The 26,507-nt window shown below is 38.1% G+C and overlaps 1 protein-coding gene across 1 annotated transcript in view; it reads left to right on the forward strand.

Moving 5' to 3' along the window:
- The window catches only part of Hem (Nck associated protein 1 Hem), a 318,021-nt gene extending 294,447 nt beyond the window's left edge, over positions 1–23,574 (forward strand). Inside the window, exons 20-23 of the mRNA XM_067140394.2 lie at positions 3,456–3,540; positions 3,620–3,843; positions 10,366–10,455; positions 19,248–23,574. Of these exons, the coding sequence (XP_066996495.1) occupies positions 3,456–3,540; positions 3,620–3,843; positions 10,366–10,455; positions 19,248–19,361 (513 nt within the window). The 3' untranslated portion in view covers positions 19,362–23,574. The remainder of the gene's footprint in view (positions 1–3,455; positions 3,541–3,619; positions 3,844–10,365; positions 10,456–19,247) is intronic.
- Positions 23,575–26,507: the final 2,933 nt, after the last annotated feature.

A 26,507-nucleotide genomic window follows, 5' to 3' on the forward strand; every position in this document is an offset into this window, starting at 1 on the left:
AGTGCGGCCAGTATCCAGTATTACAAGTTATAAATCTCATTTTTCAACCATATTGGAGTTCAGAGTAATAAATTGTTATATTTATAATATATTTGAAGAACCACCTTTCCAATACACAAAATCCTTATGTTTAGGATGAAACCGTTAAATCACAAATTGGACATGTTTCACTCAATCTTAGTGAGCATCATCAGCAATAAGAAACCTAAAACATTGGTAGGTCAGGGCCCTGATCCTGGTGTATATCACAAAAGAATGTCTAAAATACATTGGTAGATGTATGAATTTAACACTTTAAAAATAACCAATAAGATTATTTTATGTCTATTAAAACAAAAATTAATCATTCAAATTGTTTAAAATCTGAAACAGAATGGATGGCTTAAATGTTAAAAATAGTATATGGTAATTAATGTTCTTAAAAATCGTTGTCCAATATATCTACGTTTGATTGCACTAAACTGTTTATGATAAAACCAGTTTTTCATATCTGGGTGAGCTCTTATTATAAACAATGTTTGTCTGTGTTTCAACATAGTTCACCCAGATATGAAAAACTGGTTTTATCATAAACAGTTTAGTGCAATCGAACGTAGATATATTGGACAACGATTTTTAAGAACATCTAATTACCATATACTATTTTTAACATTTAAGCCATCCATTCCGTTTCACATTTTAAACAATTTGAATGATTAATTTTTGTTTTAATAGACATAAATAATCTTATTGGTTATTTTTAAAGTGTGAAATTCATACATCTACCAATGTATTTTAGACATTCTTTTGTGATATACACCAGGATCAAGGCCTTGACCTACCAATGTTTTAGGTTTTCTATTGCTGATGATGCTCACTAAGATTGAACGAAACATGTCCAATTTGTGATTTAACGGTTTCATCCTAAACATAAGGATTTTGTGTATTGGAAAGGTGGTTCTTCAAATATATTATAATATAATAATTTATCACAGTATCCAGTAATCGGGAGATAGTGGGTTCGAGCCCCACTGTCAGCAGCCCTGAAGATGGTTTTCCGTGGTTTCCCATTTTCACACCAGGCAAATGCCGGGGCTGTACCTTAATTAAGGCCACGGCCGCTTCCTTCCAATTCCTAGGCCTTTCCTATCCCATCGTCGCCATAAGACATATCTGTGTCGGTGCGACGTAAAGCAAATAGAAAAAAAAATTATATTATCCTCGCTGGGTTTCACTTTCTGCGGTTAAATCGGATTTGTTTGTCTTTCAATAGTAGCTGGTAATACGAGATGCAGTGTTTAAAATTCGACCGGTAAATATATTGATAATCACCGTGCTTTTGTCACCTGTTCTACCTCAACTGCTACTTCATTCAATGAGATGTTCCCAAACAAGTAGCAGGCTGCGATTTTGAAGAAATTAAATTCGTGAAAAGTAGTAGAATATGAATTTATGTAAAACAACTTTAGTAACTGCGTCGTGCTTCCTAGCAGCTGAAAGGCTTTGTTTGTCTGCGTGTGTAACATAAGCAGTTGTTCTGAAACTCTTGGAATTGTGTGACGCATTTCTAAGCGATTTAATATTTTTAGTGGTGTTCGTAATGAGTTCGACTAAGAGACGATAGTATCAGTCTTTTTGGGAGGCATATTCTGCTTTATTTCCTTGTTTTATACGATCACAGAAATTGTTCCCAGTGCTATGTGAAAACAGATGAGAACTCATCAAGATGTAACTTTGTGTAAGTATTTAATTTCAGGGGTGATCATAACATATACAGTAAAACCTCGATGCATCATTCTTCAGGGGGCATGGGGAAATTGACGACGGATGCGGGAAAACTAAACTATAAATGGGAGCAACATAAAAAATAGGAGGAAAGCAAAATGATGAAATACGGGTACTGTATTGGGACATTTTTCGTTATTTAAATATATTATTATTATTATTATTATTATTATTATTATTATTATTATAAAAACATCAACAGTAATAGCGCGTGGCCTTCGGAGCCAAGTGCAGGTCCTTTGAGTTGTTGCATGATAGGCGATCTATGTGCATATGAAAATGCGGCCCTACCTAATTCGGCAAACAGACAGTCCCCGAACCATTGGAATTAACCAAGGAAAGTTAAAATCCTCTTCCTAATCGAGACCCCTTGAACCAAAGCCAACACGTGCAAACCATTTAGCTCATACTGTACATACTGGTATCAGAATATTGCAACTGTGATATAGGCCTACGAGATGAAAATGAAAAGCGTGACTTTTACACCGTTTCGTTTCACATTTCAGTTACGAGATTTTAGATTACACATTCTACTCGTGCGTAATGGTAGTTGCATATGCAGCAAGAAACATCTTGCCTCGTCTCGAGTTCGAATAATGCATGCCTCTAGTATTCAGGTAGGTGTACCTACAGTAGCCGTCAGTTTCTGTACTTAGCCTATTCATTCATGTACTTACCGCTGCACACAATAATTATGTTATACTGTGTCAAAATAGACCTCTGTAGAAATGAAAGAAATGAACGCCCTAGTAGCTTGTTGACACGTATTTACAGAATGGAGAAGGTGCGTGGTTTGCTATTCGCACACTTGGCACAAACAACATTCAGCTCCGTCTACCTGTAGCCCTATGACACGCTGCTCGCCACACAGTGCAGGGACAACGCTCTCGAGATCTCACAAAATTTATTGCGAGAAATGGTGCCCCTGCTAGTCTCGAGAAATCTCAATACCTCGTCTCAGACTGCCCGTCACTAATATCAACTACCTCAGCTATACATTATATTACCTGGCTATGTTTCACAACATTGTTTCGGAATAGTTACCACTATTAAAAATTCAACCCATGTATAATTGTTTCTCTGAAATAATCTATGGAACAGTTTCTATATATTACTCAATTGACGAAAGGTTAATTTTTTAAATATTGTATGCCGGTGTGATTTTTTGGCATTACATGGTGGGAGATGTGATGTTTCCATAGTTTTTCCTGAATTTTTTTTCAAGTAGAGTACTTTGATTTTTGCCTGATTTTCAAATATCTGTTACCTCATTTGCAATCAAATTCATTAACTTGGGATCATGAGTCAAGTACTCCACTTTTGATCCATCAAGGCAGCTACTTGTAAATATGCATTTGAGTAAAACATCATCTTCATAATCATCATCATTTCCTTTATCCAGCTGTAGCCGGGTAGGGGCAAATATGGTTCCTCTCCACTTTCTTCGGTCTTTCCACCACTCCTCCTCCAACGATGTGTCCCAGTCCAGGTTTCTTTCTATAGTAATACTTCAAATGCTAAAAATCTTTCAATTAATGTATGCAGAATCACGATGTGACTTATCTACATTAAAATATTCTTTATAACTACCCCTGTAATATGAAGTCCATGGCAGTTTTTAAAATAAACTTTCAATACTTATTTTTAAATTTTATATCTTTCTGTAATGTTTGTCTAAATGGATTTTCTAGGTGGTGAGTGAAATGGCATCTGCAGCTGGATTGAGCTGTAAAGTGGATCCTACTTTAGTATCTGCTCTGCGCAACCAAAAGAATGGTACGTCCTTAGAATTTCATTACTATATCTTTAGAATAATAATTACAATAAATTGCTAAGAAAAATATTTGCATTACAGAAACTGATGAAGATGAGCATTTACTAGCCTGCCTGTTGATGGTCTTTGTTGCCGTCTCCATTCCAAAACTGGCACGCAATGAGAATTCATTCTACCGGGCATCATTAGAGGGCCATGCTAATAATATTCATTGTATGGCTGCTGCTGTTAACAATATCTTTGGAGCTCTCTTCACAATCTGTGGCCAAGGGGACATAGAAGACAGAATGAAGGAATTTCTTGCTGTAAGTTGAAGGCTCAAGAAAAGTATTGCATATTCTGGTTTGGTGCACTTTCTTTTCTTCTTTTGCTATGTGTAAATACATTATACATTATGAAGGGTATATACAAAGAAAAACAACATATGGTCAGCTGTGTAAGAGCATCAGAAGTGCAAAAAAGCACCAAGTTGGTTATGTGGGAATTTGATTACAAAATTGTTGTTCATTGTTTAGCAGATCAGTCCCATATTATATAGCCACCTCGCACTGGCTACACAATTCGTTACACGCTATGCATCTCAAGGAGCTGATTGGCTGCTCTGGCTTGCTGGGCATGGGCATTATCATTCACTCCATCCCTTGCCCACAGTGGCAACTTCTGTGACTCAAATATTTAATGGTTTTAACAGAGATGTAGTGGTATTCACTCATCATAAGTTTGAGAATTTTTTTCTTTCCTTTTTACTGCAAATTACTCAAATTACCTTGTATTGTCATGCAGAAGACTGAAGATGACCCTGAGTAGTCAAAACTTAAGTTCCTGATTTGGAGGATTTTGTGGTAAAAACTACCTGGTAGTAGTAGCGGTATTGCCGGGGCTGTACCTTAATTAAGGCCACGGCCGCTTCCTTCCAATTCCTAGGCCTTTCCTATCCCATCGTCGCCATAAGACATATCTGTGTCGGTGCGACGTAAAGAAAGAGAAAAAAAATAGTAGCGGCAGTGGACCAATGATACGCTGAAAGCAGCAAGTACCGATCATACCTGTGAGTTACCCATCTGCATGGGTGGCATATCTCTTATTGTACAGCAGCCATCCTGTAACTAAGGATTGGAGGACGATGTCTGTTAACCTGGATATTAATTAGGGACGTATGTCGGCCAAATACGATCCCACCCCAAAACATGATAAAACACCCTTGCTGCTGATAGCACTCACGGATAAAGTGCTCATTCCATCTTTCATTTCTCACTGGATCGTCTCCAGACTCTAACGCTTCTTTTGGAATGGGCACAAGCTTAAGGTGACCTCGTCAGAAAAGTGCGTATGCTTCCACAGTTCTTGATATCCTGATGCCATGGGTTATGAGTTGCCTACTTTACACAAGCTGCCCTGTGGTTGTGGTTTAAGAAGAGCTTTTGACACAGGCCTCCTTGATATCAGTCCTTCACCATGCTGCCAGTTTTGCACTGTTTTATCTAACATATTCACTCTGATGGCTCTCCAAAGACTCTGTTGGAATGTGGTAGTAGTAATAGTAGCAGCAGCAGCAGTAGTGGACCAATTATACACTGAAAGCAACAAGTACCGATCATCCCTGTGGGTTATTTTGCAACAGTGGCATATCTGTTATCATACAGCAGCCATCTGTCTCTCCCTGAACCTTTTCTTTACTCTGGAGACATCACTCTGATTACTTCAACACAAGTGGCAACATTATTTTATCACCATCCTTCGTGCAGGAGTATCCCAATTCAAATGTGGTCAGTAGCAGAAATGGGTACTCTTGTCATGTTTACCTCAATCCTGTGTGTGCTTTCTTACCACTGACTTTACAAATGATTGATCGATTTATCTAATCTATTTCATTTTTTATTTATTTATTTACAGTATTTATTTATTTATTTACAGTATTTATTTATTTATTTATTTATTTATTTATTTATTTATTTATTTATTTATTTATTTATTTATTTATTTATTTATTTATTTATTTATTTATTTATTTATTATACCAGGAAATTATTTAATAATAAGCCAGACTAGTTGCAAGTTTATACTGATCAAGCACTTTTCTCCGATCAGTGTGTGTAGTATTTTAAACTCAGGGTGCTTTTCCTGAATTAAATACTTAAATGTAAATCTGATTGTATGTAATGGTGGCATAATGCATAATAAATTCAAGCTCATGCACAAGGTAGTAATAATAATAATACCGAGCTTGATAGCTGCAATCGCTTAAGTGCGGCCAGTATCCAGTATTCGGGAGATAGTAGGTTCGAACCCTACTATCGGCAGCCTTGAAAATGGTTTTCCGTGGTTTCCCATTTTCACACCAGGCAAATGCTGGGGCTGTACCTTAATTAAGGCCACGGACGCTTCCTTCCCCCTCCTAGCCCTTCCCTGTCCCATCGTCGCCATTAGACCTATCTGTGTCCGTGCGATGTAAAGCAAAAAAAAAAAAAAAATAATAATAATAATAATAATAATAATCTTATGGCCTCAGCTACCATGTGCAGACATTTCAATTTGATGCCTTCTGGCTGTCTGCTCGTCAATTACGACGTTCCATTTTACTCTAGGCCCACTAGATGGCAGACAAAGTAAACCGGATCTCTCTTGGGTGTCTATGGCTGAGATTTTAATGAATTTTGTCGGGTAAACACCAAATGTGTCATCAGAGATCTTTTACATGCCGACATCGTATGACATGGAGTGCTGAATGGACTTTTTCCTGCCCTTCAAAAATCCAACTGCCTCTGCTGGGTTTGAACTCGCCATCTTGGGATGCGGAGGGCGGCACTCTACCACTGATCCGCAGAGGCAGCTATGTACAAGGTGCAATTATATTATGAATCGCATAATATTCTGTTATCCGTACAGTCATTAGAATGCAGAACGTGTTATCAACCAATTGAACACAAATCGAAAATCCTGAAATAAAGTACAAAATGCTGGCATACTGCTTTGGATTCTTGGTAGATTTGCAACTAGCCGTACTAAAGTCGCAACCGGGCCCATGACCTTCGATCTTAGGCCCCTTTAAACAACAAGCATCATCAGCAAAGTCGCAAGCAACTTTTTTCATGCTGCGTCTTTTTGCTCGCACAGCGTCCATTTCATTATTTTCAATGATATCCTTGCAGCCCTCTGCTGTATCAAATAAGAGGACTGTATCTTTCATCGATAGTGGTTATATCTTTCTTTTTTCGTCAAAACCTAATATCAAATCCTGTAGTACTGTAATCATCTTTGTTTTTTTATTCACAGCAAGTTCGATGTGTCTGCTGGGCATCAGCCTTTAAGAATCGCCATAGCAGTTGTCACAAAGTGCAATGTTGCCAGATTCATTTCTTTCTCAAATCTTCAGTCATTTAATCAGAACAGGTTGATTGGGGATTTGGCTTTCTGCATTGCAGTGGAATCAAAGTTTATGACCAGTCAATTGATGTGCAATAAAGGACTGATTTGATGGGCCTCTTTGCAACCGGGCATAAGAATGACAAAAAAAGAACCCCCAATGAATACAGTCATACCAAGTGAATGGTTACATCTTTCGAGTCACCTAACAGTCACTTGCATTCTGGGGATAGGGGGTTCGAACCCCACTGTTGGCAGTCCTCTAAGTGGTTTTCTGTGGTTTCCCATTTTCACACAAGGCATATGCTGGGGCTGTACCTCAATTAAGGCCTAGGTACTTCTAGCCCTTTCCTATCCCATTGTCACCAAAAGACCCGTCTGTTTCAGTGCAGTATAAACTAAAAAAGAGAACAACAAAACAATACAGTCATTACTCGTATACAAATTTTAAGTATGTTAGTCACAAAATGATGGGGGTGTGATAGCCAAGTGGCATAGCCACAGACTTCTCATCAGGGGCGGTGTGGTTTCAATTCCAGGCAAGACACATGGATTTTTATACTGGAAATTCATGTTCCTGGGTTTTTTGTAAAACTAGAGGGGCTATGGCTATGATCACTATATCAAAGTCATTTAAAACTGGAAGCTTGCTTGCTTGCTTGCTTGCTTGGAGCAAATGCAGAATTACCAGTGCTCTTAATTTGGTCGTTAAAATTTTCATATCATCAGTAACTGGGACTATATTCTGCAGAATATTAATTTCTTCTATTCATCCTGAAATTGTATGAGTCATTAATGAAATGGTTTACATTGTTTTCAAACTTCACCCAGGTGGACAACATTAAATTAGGAACAATCAGCATGCGGGCATTGGCAGCTGAGTCTGTGGAATCAGTAGCCATCTAGGCTAAAAGAGATCAAATGGGATTCATGCCATTTTGTAGCAGAGGACTGAAAGCCATAAATATAGTAGGAAGCTTAGACAGTAACGATTGGAAGAGGTAAAATATATAAATGGCAGAAGCATACCAAAATTTCAGTGAAAGGAACAAGGGATATCATCAAGATATTTTGTCCTGCAAATTCAGAATTATAATAAACTTATCTCTTTTGAGGATAATGTACACATTAACCCAGATTCATCTCACATGAAAGAAGAAATCAAGCAGGCATTCAGTCATTCAGGGACAATAAGGTGCCAGGCAAAAACTCTATAATTGCCGAACTTTGGATTTACACTTGTGAGAAGACTCTGGGTAAACTAACATAAATTATCTGCAACTACTGCAGCATCGCTCTCCTCCTAATAACCTATAAAATTCTCCTCAGGTTACGGCACAGGAACAACTAGATCCACAACTGTGAGAGTACCAGAGTGGCTTCAGGAAAGGGTACTTGTGTGCCAAGCAGATTTTGAACATGAAATTGATTCTTTCTTATCTGAAGCTCAGGAATAAAAAGTTTGTGGGGACCTTCGTTGACCTCGAGAAGGCCTATGACTCGATTGATCGTTCCACACTATTACAAAATCTTGGAAGAATTTGGCTTACACTGCAAAACGAGTGATCATCTGGCAAATCCTCACACCACCATCTCTAAAGTGCAGTTTCGGGGAGAGATTTCAGATGCCTTTGAGATCAAAACTGGAGTTAGGCAAGGAGGTGGGCTTTCACCCGTACTCTTCAACTGTGTCCTTGCGAAAGTCATCTGTGAATGGTGCAAAGAAATGACAAATGAAGGAATCAAAAACAGGGTTAGGCCTGGCCACATAAACCTAAACCTTTAAATGATTGTCTAGCATTCACAGTTGATCTTGCAGTCTTTCCTGATTCCCTAGATGCAGCCACTAAATAAATTAACCAGCTTAGGGCACAAGCAGAGAAGGCGGAACTCCAGATCTCCTTTGAGAAAATTAATATCAGGCTAATGCCGAGAGTGGTAGTGTTGGGACAAAGAAAAATCAAGCTAGCAGATAAGTTTAAGTCTCTGTGAGAGTGGATAGAACCCAACATCTCTGAGAATGAAGCCTTCACATCACACATGTACAAAATGAAACGGCAGTTCAAAATCCAACCAGAGGTCTTACACACTGCAGAATGTCTCACAATGAACAAGACAGGCCTGATTGAAAATCTGGTCGTGAAAGAAAGAAATTTTGAGAAAAAGTTTGCGCCCTGTCAAAGAAAATGTTGAGTTGAGATGATGGCACTACCACGAACTATACACCCAAGTGGAGAAGATAAGACACCGTCCAGAGGAGGATGGCCTTTTATAAACAAGTGATGTGATTGAACCCACCAAGATTGGCCAATCGGATCAACTACTCTCAGAACAAGAAAATGAAAGGAGCCTGGTTTACTGAGGTAGAAATAGATCTCGAAAAATTGGAGATTACACATAATGACATCCTGGAGTATGTCCCACTCAAGAAGAAACTTAAAGCGTGGCATAGTTTCCAGGAAAAGCAGACGTGAAAGGCATGGACAGGAGAGAAAGGAACGACACCGTGAATGAATGAGGAAGCACTAAACAAATGTCAAAATCTGAAGAAGGAGAAAGTTGAAATGGTGTGGTCCATAGTTGGCTGAAATGGGATGATTGATTGAGTAATAATAATAATAATAATAATAATAATAATAATAATAATAATAATAATAATAATAATATCTTCATTTCATCTATTTGTCAGTGTTTTCCTTTCTTTCTTTCTTTCTTTCTTTCTTTCTTTCTTTCTTTATCATATGGCATCACAACATTATAATTGAAAGTCAAACACAAAAAGGAGCAATAAAAATGCATAAAATGCACAATAACTAAGTCACAGGGAAAAGTCCAATTTTAAGATGTAATTGATGGATGCTTCATTTGCCAACAAAAGTCCATAGGGTCACCAGGACCTGCTCTTAATGGGCACTCTTGGATGATGTACCGGATTATCTGCCTTGCCGCACAACTGTCACATTTTGTGGAGGATAATTTCTCCCATCTGTACCTCAGTTCAGCACATCGTCTATAACCAGTTCTTATTCTGTGTTCAGAAATACCCATGCTCTTCGTGGCAAATCAAAACCATGGGGACAGTCTGTAGTGCATGGCATGCACTAACAGTGAAGAGAAGAGTGCAGTATACACAACAATAAGTATTTGAGCTAAGTGATCAGTAAACTTATGGTACCAGCATCTCTCTTCTGTTGAAAATCTTGTAACATTGATTCACCACACCATCAGTTGTCAACTATGGATTTTATGATGAGTCATTTTAAATGGTTTCTTCCCTCCACAGATGTTGATGAGGTCACCTTTGTGTGCACTGAACGCTTTTCTTGTAAACTAAATTTTACTGGGTAATCATCAGACACGTTAGTCCTAGTTTGTACACATTTATGTTGATGCTATTCAAGTTATGTGAAACTAAAGAATATAGAGGCTAATTATTATTATCTCTTCCCTTTTTATTGTTGCAGCTGGCATCTTCTAGTCTATTACGGCTTGGGCAAGAGGCAGACAAAGAAGTAATTCGTAATCGTGAGTCTGTGTATCTCCTTCTTGATCAGGTAAAATACTTTCATCTCTAAAATAACTCCCTCTGTGGATAAGTAGTAGTCTGTCAGCATCTGAAACCCAACATTGTGGGTTCAGACCCGGCAGAAGTAGTCAGATTTTTGAAAAATGGGGACGAGTTCATTCAGTGCATTTGATTTCATGTGGAAGATCTATACACACACATTTGATGTTTAACCATTAGAATTAAAACTCTGCAAATTCTTACTAGAGTTCCGATTTGTCTGTCATCTGGTAGAGTAAAACAGAAAGTCCAAATTGATACTATACAGGCAGCCTACATGACGTCAAATCAAGTGCCTGCACATGGTAGCTGAGGCATATGGTTATTATTACTCTCTGAAATGTGATAACAGGTTAATCTTGCTTTGAAGCATAATAGGCTACTACTTTTACAAGTAAAGCTATGCGCAGATCAATGTAGCTTTTAATTTTGTTCTGTTAATGAAGTTGTAACACACAAAGAGAACAACTGGGACGGGGCAAGTCCCGAAAGCCTCATAATTTGTCTACACCACCCCAGACTTGCCTTAAATTCAATTACCGGAACTTAACTCGTGTGCCGCCTCCAGTGCCTTCATTATAATAACCTTCTCACTTATTGGATAACCCTGATTTTGTTAATTTTTCCCATCTTTAATCCTCTGAATGTTCCGGCATTAGGCTACAGCTAGGTGGGCATTTTTAAGCATAACATTTTTCCGTTGAACACTGCAAGAAAAATGCACATAGTGGTGTGAAATAAGACTTGGCCAGGCACTATTAAGTTCTTGCAGAGCATCAAAGTAGAAAGCTGTCCTCAAGGTCACAACGCAAATGAATTGCTTGCGGCCCATAATGTTCTGGTAAAAGATGCACCTTTCAGAGACTAGACATACGTTAAGTAACGTACTGTACAAAGGACCAGGATGTATCTACCACATTCCCTGTCGTTTCCGTTTACAGCATTGTCTAACAACCAATAATGAAGCAGTCTTCTTTGATATTGCACTTATTTGTTGTGACTTTTAAAAAACTCTTCATTTCTTCCAAAACACACAGCAATCTACGCAGAGGCAATACAACAAAGGCAACAACATTAAAAATACATTGTGTAGCCAGCACGTTCTGAAATCTGCATCATTTAATGCATAGATAACTGCATTATTTATCATTGATCTGCCCAATGTCAGTGGTATAAAACGTTACATCCATAAAATCTGTTACATTTAAGAATGCCCGACTAGCTATAACTTCAAACTTTTCTTTGTCTTTCCACCAACATACATTACACTAAGAAATAACAAATTTTTTGAAGCCTGTACATTATTAGTATGTTTTGCCTTGTGTTAAATTCATAATTAGAATTTTATATCGTTACCTCCCCTCTATATAACTGAATTGACAAGTACACTCCTTTCTACACAGTCTGCCTTGATGGGAATTCAGTAACGTTGAATACAATAACACAATGATGCTAACCCAAGCAACAATAGATCAAAGCCCACAAATTGGGAAAAATCATCAAACCTCAAGAAATTTCTATTTCTTAGAAATTGAACAGATTGTGTTAATTATCCTCGTAGTCAATACTTAATATTACATCCAATTAAGATGAAATTTCAGTAGACATGTTTCGACTCACGATAGGGTCATCCTCAGTAAAATATATACAGTAAACTAAAACACATTAGACACACTATATGAAGTGCTTGTTAAAAAGTCTTCCCTTAAAAAATACGATGAAAATTAAAAATATGAGGTGAAGGTCATTAAAACAGTTTTTGAACTGGAGGACTTTTTGTTGTAATATTCTTGTTGTCCCTTAATGCAGTTCAAATGTTGACTTACACTGTTGACTTAATTATTGTGTTCAGTCATAGGTTGTCAATATGTAAGTTGTTATTGAAGTTCAACCGTCTGTTTTCTAGTGGTACGTGGCCCGCTTGTACTTCTCGTGTTTTACTAAGGATGACCCTGCATTGGATCGAAACACGTCTGTGTGAAATTCCATCTTAATTGGATGTAATATTAGGTATTGACTAGCAGGATGATTAACACCGTCTGTACAATTTATAAGAAGTTCAACCGTGAATACAGATCTTACATGAGATTTATAGTCTGTAGTGAATTTCTGTTTATTCATGACCTTGACTTTGTTGCACATGCTGACTCCTCCTGCAACAAGCTTGTACTGTTGGGGAATGATACAAATAGACCTTCACAAAAGTGAGTCTTAAAATGTTAGGCTGCACATATAAAACAATTGCATATTTTTTTAAAAATGTAAAAGCATAGTCTTATACGTATAAGTTAGGAAATTTGTTTGGAAGGGTAATAGGGACGTACATTCAGGGAAACGGGGTTGTCTAGGGAGCGGTGATAAGGGTACAGAGATCTGGAAATCAAGTAGGGATGACATAAAAATGTTAGTGTTGAACTGTAGTAGTATTGTAAGGAAAGGAATAGAAATAAGTAATTTAATAGATATATATTTACCAGATATTGTAATAGGAGCTGAATCATGGCTGAGAAATGATATAATGGGTGCAGAAATTTTCTCACGGAACTGGAGAGTGTATCGTAGAGATAAGATAGGAATGGTGGGAGGGGGAGTATTCATTCTGGTGAAAGAAGAATTTGTAAGCTACGAAAAAGTTAAAGATGAGAAACATGAAATTCTAGGTGTAAGGCTCATTTCTAAAGATAATAGGAAACTTGAAATATTTGGAGTGTACAGACCGAGAAAGGGTAGTGCTGACACGGATTCAGAATTATTTGATAAGATAATCAGCTATGTGGGGAAACGACATGGAAAGGAATGTGATTGTAGTGGGGGATCTGAATTTGACAAAACAGATCAGATGTAAGGCTTCTCAGGCGTTTGCTCTATTAACCAGCGTTTCGTCTTAGGTCTGACATTACTCATCAGAGTGGGATGTGTCAGACCCTACCCACTGACGCTGGGGTGTATGCAGGTGAACTTATCAGAAGCCCTTATAAGAGGCACAGTCTGATAACTGCATATGGGAGATAAATCTCCTCAATGGAATTAATGCTCGCCTAGCAATTCCGAATGGAAAATTCTAAATTCCGAGCATGTAATGCTCTATTGGTGAAAAATATCTAATTCCCTCCATGGGAATTTAGAATTTTCCATTTGGATCTGAATTTACCAAATGTCAATTGGGAAGGAAATGTGAACGACAGGAAGCATGATCAACAAATGGCAAATAAGCTAATATGGGATGGACAGCTGATTCAGAAAGTGATGGTACCAACTAGAGGGAAAAATATTCTGGATGTGGTGCTGGTAAAACCAGATGAGCCCGATAGAGAAACCGAAGTAAGTATCTAGGTGTTAATATAAGGAAAGATCTTCATTGGGGTGATCACATAAATGGGATTGTAAATAAAGGGTACAGATCTCTGCACATGGTTATGAGGGTTTTTAGGTTTGTAGATGGCATTAGTGATCATGAAGCTGTTTTTATCGTAGTTAAAAATGAATTTGTTAGAAAGGACGGTCTTAAAAGTAGGACTACTAGGCAGTACCATATGGCTGTTAAAGCAGGCATGAGGCAGTTTTTAAAAAGTAACTATGATCGGTGGAAAACGGTAATTAATAATGTAAACAGACTGTGGGATGGGTTTAAAGCAATTGTTGAGGAATGTGAAAACAAGTTTGTACCTTCAAAGGTGGTAAGAAATGGTAAAGACCCACCTTATTATAATAGCGAAATAAAGACACTAAGAAGGAGGTGCAGATTGGAGAGAAATAGAGTTAGAAATGGCTGTGGATGTAAGGAGAAATTGAAGGAACTTACCAGGAAATGGAATTAAGCAAAGACATCAGCTAAAGATAACATGATGGCACGCATAATTGGTGGTCATACAAATTGTAGTGAAAAATGGAAGGGTGTGTATAGGTACTTTAAACTTGTGAAAATTTAGGTTTTAGGCAGAACCAGGTTTCAAGAATGACATTCCAGGAATAATTAATGAACAAGGGGAGCGTGTATGTGAGAATCTTCAAAAGGCAGAAGCATTCAGTCAGCAGTATGTAAGGATTGTTGGTTACAATGATAATGTCCAGATAGAGGAGGAGACTAATGCTAAAGACGTATTAAAATTTACATATGATAACAATGACATTTACAATAAGATACAAAAGTTGAAAACTAGAAAAGCGGCTGGAATTGATAAGATTTCTGGGGATATACTAAAGACAATGGGTTGGGATATAGTACCATATCTGAAGTAGTTATTTGATTATTATTTGCTTAAAGGAGCTATACCAAATGAATGGCGAGTTGCTATAGTAGCCCCTGTGTATAAAGGAATGGGTGATAGACATAAAGCTGAAAATTACAGGCCAGTAAGTTTGACATGCGTTGCATGTAAGCTTTGGGAATGCATTCTTTCTGATTATATTAGACATGTTTATGAAATTAATAACTATTTCGATAGAAGGCAGTTCGGTTTTAGGAAAGGCTATTCCACTGAAGCTCAACTGGTAGGATTCCAGCAAGATATAGCAGATATCTTGGATTCAGGAGGTCAAATGGACTGTATTGCAATTGACCTGTAAAGCATTTGATAGGGTGGATCATGGGAGACTACTGGCAAAATTGAGTGCAATTGGACTAGACAAAAGAGTGACTGAATGGGTTGCTATATTTCTAGAAAATAGATCTCAGAGAATTAGAGTAGGCGAAGCTTTATCTGACCCTGTAATAATTAAGAGGGGAATTCCTGGGAATTCCTCAGGGCAGTATTATTCGAACTTTGTTTTCTTATATGCTTAAATGATATGAGTAAAGAAGTGGAATCAGAGGTAAGGCTTTTTGCAGATGATGTTATTGTGTATAGAGTAATAAAGGTACAAGATTGTGAGCAACTGCAACGTGACCGCGATAATGTTGTGGGATGGACAGCAGGCAATGGTATGATGATAAATGGGGTTAAAAGTCAGGTGTGAGTTTCACAAATAGGAAAAGTCCTCTCAGTTTTAATTACTGCGTTGATGGGGTGAAAGTTCCTTTTGGGGATCATTGTAAGTATCTAGGTGTTAGTATAAGGGAAGATCTTCATTGGGGTGATCACATAAATGGGATTGTAAATAAAGGGTACAGATCTGTGCACATGGTTGTGAGGGTGTTTAGGGGTTGTAGTAAGGATGTAAAGGAGAGGGCATAAAAGTCTCTGGTAAGACCCCAACTAGAGTATGGTTCCAGTGTATGGGACCCTCACCAGGATTACCTGATTCAAGAACTGGAAAAAATCCAAAGAAAAGCAGCTCGATTTGTTCTGGGCGATTTCCGACAAAAGATTAGCGTTAAAAAAATGTTGCAAAGTTTGGGCTGGGAAGAATTAGGAGAAAGAAGACATGCTGCTCGACTAAGTGGTTTGTAATACCAATATAAATGGTCCGTTATTGGACGTTATAAATTTTCCAGCTAACTCATTCCTGGTTGCCAGCGTTTCGCCCCCGTGTGCTAGGTTGGGCTCATCAGTTGGTACCTAGCACACCTACCAAGACGCTGGCTAGTGCATACCGTGGAGCCCACTGCGTAGGCTACTTGAAGCCATCGGCAGTGCCAATGCACTATGAGAGACTTTGTCTCACTACCAATAATTGATGCCTGCTTGGCCATCAGATGATATAGATGTTGATTCCCATAGGGAATCTGAAATATTTATTTATTTATATTGGTATTATAAATTTACTCATTCGGGACAAATATTTCAGAGTGTCGACACGTTGCCTTGGCCTGCTCGATCCCCGGTCTGTCCCCCATCGAGCACTTATGGAACATCATTGGACAACAACTTTAGCGTCATCCGCAATTGGCATAACTGTCCCTGTATTGACCAACTAAGTTCAACAGGCATGGAACTTCATCCCACAAACTGACATCCGGCATCTATACGGCACAATGCATGCACGTTTGCATGCCTGCATTCAACAGTCAGGCGATTACACCGATTTATAATGGACCAGCATGGCACATTTGCTATGGCTTTTCTCACGCGGATATCAACCTGTAATTTTGTACCTTAAATCAACTAAATATGTTACCTCGACAAATATATTGCCAAAATTTCCTTATTTGATGTTCCTTATTTCATGGTGTTTGGATATTTTTTTCTGCCAATGTATTTATGAGCATAACAATTGTATACATAGATCCAAATGGTCCAAAATTTATCATTAGTTAACCGTGTGACATACTGTAGAATTACAAGTCCATGGTTTCAGTTTTACACCTTGACTTATTTTAAGAAACTTTGTTTTATTGCTTTCTTTTTTAAGTTGTAGTGGGATTCTCTCTCTTCAATAACTAGCAGTAATATTCCAGCATGTTTTAGTTCATCTCCCTTTATATCTGCATTTAGTTTACTTTAGATCGTGGTGGAATCTTTTTCCTTGCTCTTCGCTCAGCATTCCTAGGTTCTCAGTGAAATATTCCAGGTGTGAAAGTAACATATGCACCTTTAACTTCATATTACAGCCTAAATCTTGGAATTAAACAAGCATTCTGTCCACCATTCGTTTGTAGCCGGGATCCTTTGTATTGCCAAGAAAGGTTTACTACATCCCGGAATGCTTTCCATGCTAAACGTTCTGCTGCACACATAGCGTCTTCAAAATCGGTATAAGAAAGATTTTTTACGATATCTGAACCTGTGAAGATACCCTCTTTGATTTTGATGTTACTGATGCATGAGAATTGATGATACAGATACTAGAAGCATTCACTTCCATTGTTCATAGCCTTAACGGATTGCTTCGTGAGTCCTAGTTTGATATGAAGGGGAAGTAACTGTATGTTGGTCTTGTCAACAAGACTTTCTTGTTTTATGTTTTTCAAGCCAACAATCCCCTGTCAATGTGGGGGTCATTCCTTTTGAATCCAGTGTTGTGACCTTGTTTGACTGTCCCACTCATATAAAAAACAGGCAGGTTTTGTGAAAGCTGCATGTAGACCTGTCAGAATACCTATCACTTTAAAGTCACCACACACTTGCCATTTGTTTTCCTCATACTTTACACATCATCTCAAGATTTTTGTATGTTCCTTGCATATTAACTGAATGAATAACGGGAACTGATAAGTTCATTTTCATTGTGAAGAAGAACACACTTCAAACTTCATTTGGAGGCATCATTAAAAAATCACCCCATGGTACTCCTAGTTTCAGCGTAACCTCTGGAACGTTGGTGCAGTAAACCAAAGTTCCCTCATCAGAAAAGAAGGGTAGAAATTCTTCTTTGTGTTGTCTGTACCAATAGTACATCGTCCCTGGTGTCAACATATTCCTTTCATAGAATCTAGACTCAAGTACCTCGGCAGATTCCTTTGTAAGACCAAAATCTTGAACTGTCATTTAACACACTTTGCTAGAAAAGTTGGGGTTCTTTCCCATCAACTTCTGGTGAGAAATTGCAGTCTCACCATCAGATAGCTCCTCAATTATTGTTCTGAGGCAGGCTGTGTGGACCTTGAACCAGCATTTGGATCCAGGTAGAAATCTGGCCACGGATTGAATCCAGGGCCTCCAGGTAAAAGACAAGCATGCTACTCCTAGACCACGCTGCCAACCAATTATATTCACGCTAGGTGAGATATTTAGAAGGTCTAAAAATTAATTCTCAAATATCTCCATTCATACTGGTCCTATTAATAAATGCTACATAGCATAAATTGTTGAAAATATGGCAAATCTTACGTGCAGTACAAATTTATCCTACAGAGAATAAAAAAGGAATTGTTTAAGATTTTGTATCCTACCATTGTTAATCGTACTGAACAATCCTTTGTGTGTGTGTGTGTGTGTGTGTGTGTGTGTGTGTGTGTGTGTGTGTGTGTGTGTGTGTGTGTGTGTGTGTGTGTGTGTGTGTGTGTGAGAGAGAGAGAGAGAGAGTTTTTTTTGATCGTCTATATCTTGCATATTTGCATTGTAGTATAAAGGTTACCAGTCCCAATACTTGAAATTAATATATCTCTCTCTAGCCAAGCTGTGAGATGACATCTGCATGAAATGTGTTCAAGGGGAGTTACCTTGCTGGGTGGAACAGTCTGGATCATACATATTCTGCTAACTGGCTGGTACTTGACACACTGTTCCATCACAGTGTTTGAACTATTCAATCTGTGCTGTGGAGGCATTGATAGGAATGGGGAGTTTACACACCGCTCTTTGTGACCAGGTCACTCCAGTATCGAAACTTGTCATCAGTTGATCACAAGCATTCTGTAGAACCATTCAGGAAATGTGATAATCTTCCTTTAAGCATTTCATATGTTAGCATCACAACATTCAACCATACCTTCACTCCAGCTGCAAATCACATTGCTTATCTCCACTTACCTGAACCATCTGCATGGCAGACTGGTATGGTAGTTTGTTATATTTTCCAGCATACCTCATAATACCTTGGTTTTAAACTTGGAAGTAACAAGAATTAGTGCTGGTATTAATTGGGAAAAGCAGCAGCAGAAGGTCAGCCATAACAAATATTTTAAAGCCAATTGTAATAAATGAACATATTGAATGGTGCTGTACGTATGATTTGGGATGGATGGTCCTTTGTATTGTTTCTAATAATTATCTATGGGAGGTTTGGCAGAATTGAACATGGACTTGAGAGAAAATAGATTTTCATAATTTTAACAGTTTTGTGATATGATCTATATGGTTTGATGAGGCTGTAATGCTAGCTCTGAATAGGGCATCGTGGAGATGTTGTTCAAGCACTGTGTTGTGTTAATTTTCCTTTCAATAGAAACTTTTCTTTCAGATCGTTCAAGAATCTCCATTTCTGACGATGGATCTTCTGGAATCTTGTTTTCCATATGCATTAATACGAAATGCCTACCATGCAGTCTACAAACAAGAACATTCACAATCATGAATGAGATAAAAGTGAGCTGTTGCATCTGACTGATAGGCTCAGTTTCTCTCAGTTTGTAATTATGTTGATGTGAGGTAATTCCCAAGTCATTCTAGTGTTAAATTATGCACTGTTACGACACATCGAGAATGTCTGCAGCACACGTCAGAGTGCAGTTGGTATAGAGTGAATTTTTTGTTCCTGTGTGGTTGTCCACTATTCTGTATTATGTACATAATTTCAGTCATTGCGTTTGTTGTGAGATGATGAGATCTCATTATGAATCTGAGAAAATAGCCACTTAGAAGCTTCCAGTTACAAGGTAGGAAGTTTAGAGGTTGAAAGAGTTCTGATTATCTGGAGAGTGAATGATCGGGGAGCCGTAGCTTTCGTTGTAAGAAGACTTTGTTCAGTACACCAGTGATGCATACTTTTGTGCCCTATTCAGTATCTCTTGTTGTTTGTGAAGTATGAAAACAAATCTGCTCTTAAGAAAAAGGGAAAATATATAAAAGAAACCAGTGGGTGACCAGCAACGTGAAATAAATAAAATCTTTCATTATAGACCATTCTTCTGTTGCAAGTGGAGTTTGTGCTTCTTCCTAGTTACTGCTTGCATATAGTGAATGACATGTGTAGGGAAGTTTTTGACAGAAAATATGTATAAAATGCCTAGTATACAAAAATTTATTGTTCTAATGCCTACAATTGGCCTAAAATTATAATATTTAAATATTTATAATATGCCATAGCCAAACCTACTAATCACAATAGTTTAGAGTAAGCTACTGTTGCTTATGTTAATGGATTAAAGGTTAGTGACCCCAGAAGTGCATGATTGGCACATCTTCTTCCGTACACCCCACTCCCCCACTACATCAAACTAAACAACACAGACAATTTTCTACGAATCTTTGATACATTCCTAGGGTGGAGATTTTTCAACTGAAAACATAGCAAGAGAACTTTTCCACTGTTGAGCTTTAAATATAAGGTAATTAAATAACGTTCTGGGTACAGAGAAATATACAGTGTGTTTCTGTGATGATGATGATGATGATGATGATGATGATACAAACTTTCAGGAATGCTGGAGGTCATATGTATCAATTTGAGATAAGGAGTGCTGGTCTGGTAACTCTGGAGTCGTATGTTATATGCCTAAGTGTTTTCTTATGGTATTCTGAAGTAGGTGCGGGTAAGCACCCAACCAACGTGTAGGAGTATATCATGGAGAGTTGGAAAGGACACGGCCACGATTTTATGGCAGGTGGCGTGATGTGTATTGGACGTGGGAAGTCCTGATTGATGAGTGTTTAGACCGCAGGCTGTGTTTACAGTGTGAAGTGTATGCTCGATCCGCCCAAGCAGAAAGTTGTACCCGGCTGCAGAACTTGGACAGTAGGGGGTATTCATGTACGGACAAGCAAATGGAAACATTGGGAAGCAGAAAGACTGTATCTGGTTAGGTGCCCCCGTAAGGGACATCCAAATCATACTATGTTTCCAAGACCTTTCTAATGGTTAAGTGAACCACAATATCACGACCGAGGAAGAAGATAAACTGTACGGTCGCCCAACTGGGAGAAAGTAGTGCTTAATTACGTGGCTGAATACCTTCAACAAGCACAGACTCTGTCGCACATGAAATGACTGTTGCATGCCCGGGAGGACTAGCTACTCACCTACCACCCACACAAAGTGCATGAATTGACCCCTGCTGGCATTGTACAGCATGTTATGTTCAGTCATTGGTGTTACAGCAGCGCTGTTTGGTCAGTTTTCACTTTCCTGCATATATGCTTTTAACTGATGAAGCCTATTTCGCTGCAGATGTGATCGTAAATTGTTGAAGTAATCGTGTATGAGCCTCTGAAAAGCCATGTGTTACTGTTTTGAGGGACCATCAGCACAGATTTTGCAGGGAACATGTGGGCGAGCATAGTTGAATGGTATTTAATAGGCACACCCCGGTTAACAGCACAGTTAATAGGCACACCCCGGTTAACAGCACAGATGTACACTGTGTATCTGAGATACTTACTCTACTCCCCAGGTTCTTGGAACATATCCCACTTGTCCGTCAACGCTTGTGAGTTCAATTGGATGGGCCCCCAGCCCATGTTTCACTGCTGTTTGGTGAACACCTTAATCAGACATTCCCAGACAAATGGAAAGGATGGCTAGGTCATGTAAAGAGTCTTGCCTATGAGACACTTTCAGGGTCTGAAGAGAACCTCCTGGTAAGAATCCTCGCTGCCTGTGAAATTGTTAGAACAATGCCAGAGTTGCTTGCATTGAAGGAGGGGGATTTTGAATAGCTGTTGTAAATGACTTCTTAATATGTGTATGTAGCACAGCTAAATAAAAGTATTACTACCCTGTGCAAAGATTTGTAAGGATTATTTAAATGTCACAATCATAGGTATGCCAAAACAAATCTGGGTTATACTCAGTGATTGAGATGTTTTCAAATTGGGGTTTGTTGTTCTAATTGATACATGTGCCCTTCTCCATTATCTCTAAACGTCTATATCATCTTCAGACAAACACCCTGTATAAAGGCGGGTACTCACTAGGAGGCTGCAACATGCAACACAACGGTTGTTGCAACCTTGTATAATGTGTACGTTCGTCAAACCTCAATGCGAACACCAGTAGTTCCGCAGTGTTCGTTGTGACACATGCAACAGTGTCGTCCAGTATACTCGTCATAACTGCTGTGTATATTTTGCTGCATTACCTAATCGAGGACTATAAACATCCCTGTCGTTGGTGGCAAGGTGACTTTTACAAAGATAGAGCTAATTCCAATTTGCTTATGGATTTGAAATCGCAAGAAATAAATGGATGTTTTAAGAATTTCACTCGTATATCACCGACCGATTTCGAGTATTTATTAAATTTGGTTGAACCGAAAATAAAAACAAGGGACACGAAATTTAGAAAAGCTATATCTGTTCAAGATAAATTGGTATTTACTTTGAGATTTTTACCCAGCAGTGACAGCTTCACCAGGTTGCAGTATCTCTTCAGAATATCCAAGCAAGTTATAAGTTTTTTTTTCTTTTTGTTGCGCCGACATAGATAGGTCTTATGGAGACGATGGGATAGGAAAGGGCTAGGACTGGGAAGGAAGCACAGCCGTGGCCCTAATTGAGGTACAGCCCAAGCATTTACCTGGTGTGAAAATGGAAAACCACGGAAAACCATCTTCAGGGCTGCCGACAGTGGGGTTCAAACCCACTATCTCCCGGATGCAAGTATGGCCAACTTGCCCGGTAGTCATAAGTAAATTTGTACCACAAGTGTGTCAAGCAATCATCAGCGAATTAAAAGATCACATAGAGGTAAGGTTCATTTAATTTTATTTCATTTCATTAAACATTTTCTTTTGTATGAGACGTTATTGATATTGAAATCATTTGGCACTTCACTGTAGGGTCCCATAATAGTGTAGAATGGTGATATAATTCTATTAAATTTAGACAGGATTCCTCAGTCCACTCCATGACCTCTGCGCGTGCTGACTACGAAATGTGCCTGGAACACATCAACGAACACACTGGGCACCGCTTTGTGTTCGCCGGAATACCGACAACCAGATGGATCACAGCGCACCTCACTGCGAACGGTTGCAGCAACGAAGCTCAAGGCGTACTCATTAGAAAAATATGGTTGCAGCAACCGTTATGTTGCATGTTGCAGCCTCCTAGTGAGTACCTGCCATAATGTGCAGTTTGTTATCTAGTAGATATGGCATGCATCACTGATGTGTTATAACCAAGTTCTCCTCGGGTGTAAATTTCAAACAAATATGTAATAAGTATTAGATTTCATGAGCTGTGTTTTATATTGACAGTGTATTGTATTTTTACATGGTATATCTTATATCTTATTTATTTATTATTTTCTGGTAAATTTTTGAAGTGTGAGGGATATGCACCTCTATTATTTTCAAGTATACTTTATCATCAATGAATTTGTTTAGATATTTCTTGAATATTACCAATACATTGTTGAGGTTTTGTAAATATAGTGTACAAAAACATATACAATGCATGCATAGCTTTTCTAAGTACAGTATCACAGTGTGTTCATTATAAGACCTAGACATGACGTGATAAAATAATTTTCATTTAATTAGAATTCATCCTTTCATGTCCACTTTTTTGTGATTAGAGTAAATTATTATTGGTATGTATTTTACAGTTATTTTTCCATATGCCTGAGTTGAAGGCCGTGAGCAAACATTTGAATTTCTGCAAGAAATATTGAGAAGTTTAATTTAAAACCCCTTTAATATATGTGCATATGTGCAATTGTTCCTTGGAATTCCTTCAATACACCGTTCTATCATCACATACTACTGATGCTGACATTGTTATCTATGAGTGGTAGTTTCTAGTCTTGATTGCAGGTTTGCACAACCACCAGTTTTTATATTCTTTTAATTAATTAGAGATTTTAAGTATTAGCCTCGCAACCAAACAACAGATTGCATTTGTCACTCATTTCTCAAGCACGTACATCTCGTTAGCTTCTGCTTTACTGGTGTTGTGAAGCTTTATCCAGAGAAACAGGTTCACAATTGACTCTCAATCCTTGTTGGTAAGTCAGGAGTGCATAGTGTTGCTGTTATTTAAATTCAACTTTGAATGAAATGTATTTTAAGAATGAATTAAGTGTCCATTTGCCGGGCTCAGTGGCTCAGACGGTTGAGACGTTGGCCTTCTGACCTCAACTTGGCAGGTTCGATCTTGGCTCAGTCCGGTGATGTTTGAAGGTGCTCAAATATGTCAGCCTTGTGTCGGTAGATTTACTGGCACGAAAAAGAACTCCTGTGGGACAAAATTCCGGCACCCCAGCGTCTCTGATAACTGTAAAAGTAGTGGGGCGTAAAGCAAATAGCATTATTAAGTGTCCGTTTTGCTGATAAGGCATTCAGCAGAAGAAAAGCTGTAGAGTACAAATTCAGGACATCCCACACCAGTAGTGCATAGAGAAGACTGCACAAAGTAAAAGTTTACATGTTCAGTTCATATCTTTATGATAAACATAATTGGATTTGAGGCTTATAAAAGAGCGATTTATTGTATTGTTTTCCATTCTTGTTGTTTAGTGGGATGGTTAAATGGACCAAAACAGCAATAACAGTTTTAAATCATTTACCAGACAGGATAAAAGGGCATGAAACCTCAAACGCACACATTAAAAATGCTCAAGCCTATTATATTTTGGGAAATTAAACATTGCTTGTTAGACATTGAATACAGAAAATCAGTGTATATACATAATGAAACGGTTAAGTGCAATAGATACATGTTAATAATAATGATGATAATAAATTGCATAAGATTCTGTAGAGTACTTGAGTTGACTCTAAGAGGAAACAACAAAATGGAAAGTGGACACCTCTCGTTACGGACATTTTCCCATGGAATCAACGGTGTCCACAGAAGAGAGGTTCGACTGTATTTTTAAAGATGGAAGAATGGGTCTGCTTTTCTATTATGCATGTTAGTTGCTGTTCAGGATAAACAGGTCATAGTTGATGAATTGAAGTGATTTTAACAGTTTCAACTTTAAAAACTTGGTTGCATATTTCACGTAGTAATAAGATACACCAATGTTCTTTGCAAGAGGAGCCTCCGTGGCTCAGGCGGCAGCGCGTCGGCCTCTCATCGCTGGGTTCAGTGGTTCAGATCCCGGTCACTCCATGTGAGATTTGTGCTGGACAAAGCAGAGGTGGGACTGGTTTTTCTCTGGGTACTCTGGTTTTCCGTGTCATCTTTCATTCCACTAACACTCTCCACTATCATTTCATTTCATCTGTCAGTCATTAATCATTGCCCTAGAGGAGTGTGACAGGCTTCGGCAGCCGGCACAAGTCCTATCCTCGCTGCAAGATAGTGGCTTCATTCATTCCATCCATCCCTGACCCAGTCACTGACTGGAAAACAGGATGTAGGTCTTCATCTTCATGTTCTTTGCAAGAAGTGTTCAAGCTGTTTCATAGAGGAATTATTCAGTCAGAAGATATTGGCATCCAGTGCTCTTCTTTACTTTTCTTTATTTCTTATTATTAACAGTGATTCATCTGGCTCCATGGCTAAATGGTTAGCGTGCTGGCCTTCGGTCACAGGGGTCCTGGGTTCGATTCCCGGCAGGATCGGGAATTTTAACCATAATTGGTTAATTTTGCTGGCACGGGGACTGGGTGTATGTGTTGTCTTCATCATCATTTAATCCTCATCACGATACGCAGGTCGCCTACGGGAGTCAGATCGAAAGACCTGCATCTATGTCGTAGAAAGAAAGAGATCCACCTTATCAATACTAAATTTAATAATGTTTTTTAAAACAGGACCGGTTTCAACTTATCACAAGTCATCCTCAGCTGTCATTTACATCCACATTAGAATACATGTTTTAACAGTTGTATCTTACAAATAAACATGTCATGTTTGATAGACATTAGGTAGTATGTCTAGAAGTGAAATTCTGCTTCTTACATCTAAGTTTAGAGGATCAAGAATATTAAAAAGATATCTATCTTTAACACATTAAAAGAATTATAACACATGATAAAATTTGTTGTTTACACCTGACCTTGAATATAGCATTAACGTTCAAGTTTTACTAGTAATAGTTCTTTAAAAGGACTTTCATATTGCGTTGTTTTTAGTCGACTAAATATGCTTAGATGTAGCCGCATGTGCTTATACAGTATACTTTTTATTAGGCTTAGACTTTGTCAAAATGAGTAATGTGAATTCGAAGTTGAAATTACAATAACGAAGTGAAATGCGTTTGAAATAATAGTAAGCTAGGTAATTGTAACCTCTGTTGAATGACTCCTGCAATTATATGCTATTTAAAAAATACATTTCATGCAAAGAAGACATTAGCACACTTCAATATATAAAAGTTGAAAGGTAAAAGACAATCATATACGTTTTGTGAAATTCATATGAAGTATTGTTCTTTCTTCATGCGTATGTGTCGATTTCAAATGGGGTAGTATACTTTATATAAACTTTGTCAAATTAAATAATGTGAATCTGAATTTGAGATTGCGTTGAGAAATGAAATGCCAGGTAATTAAAACCTGTATTCAATACATTATTTATTTAATTTGACAAAGTTTATATAAAGTATACTACC

The sequence above is a fragment of the Anabrus simplex genome, chromosome 2 (genome assembly GCF_040414725.1).
Source record: "Anabrus simplex isolate iqAnaSimp1 chromosome 2, ASM4041472v1, whole genome shotgun sequence".
NCBI classification, from domain to species: domain Eukaryota; kingdom Metazoa; phylum Arthropoda; class Insecta; order Orthoptera; family Tettigoniidae; genus Anabrus; species Anabrus simplex.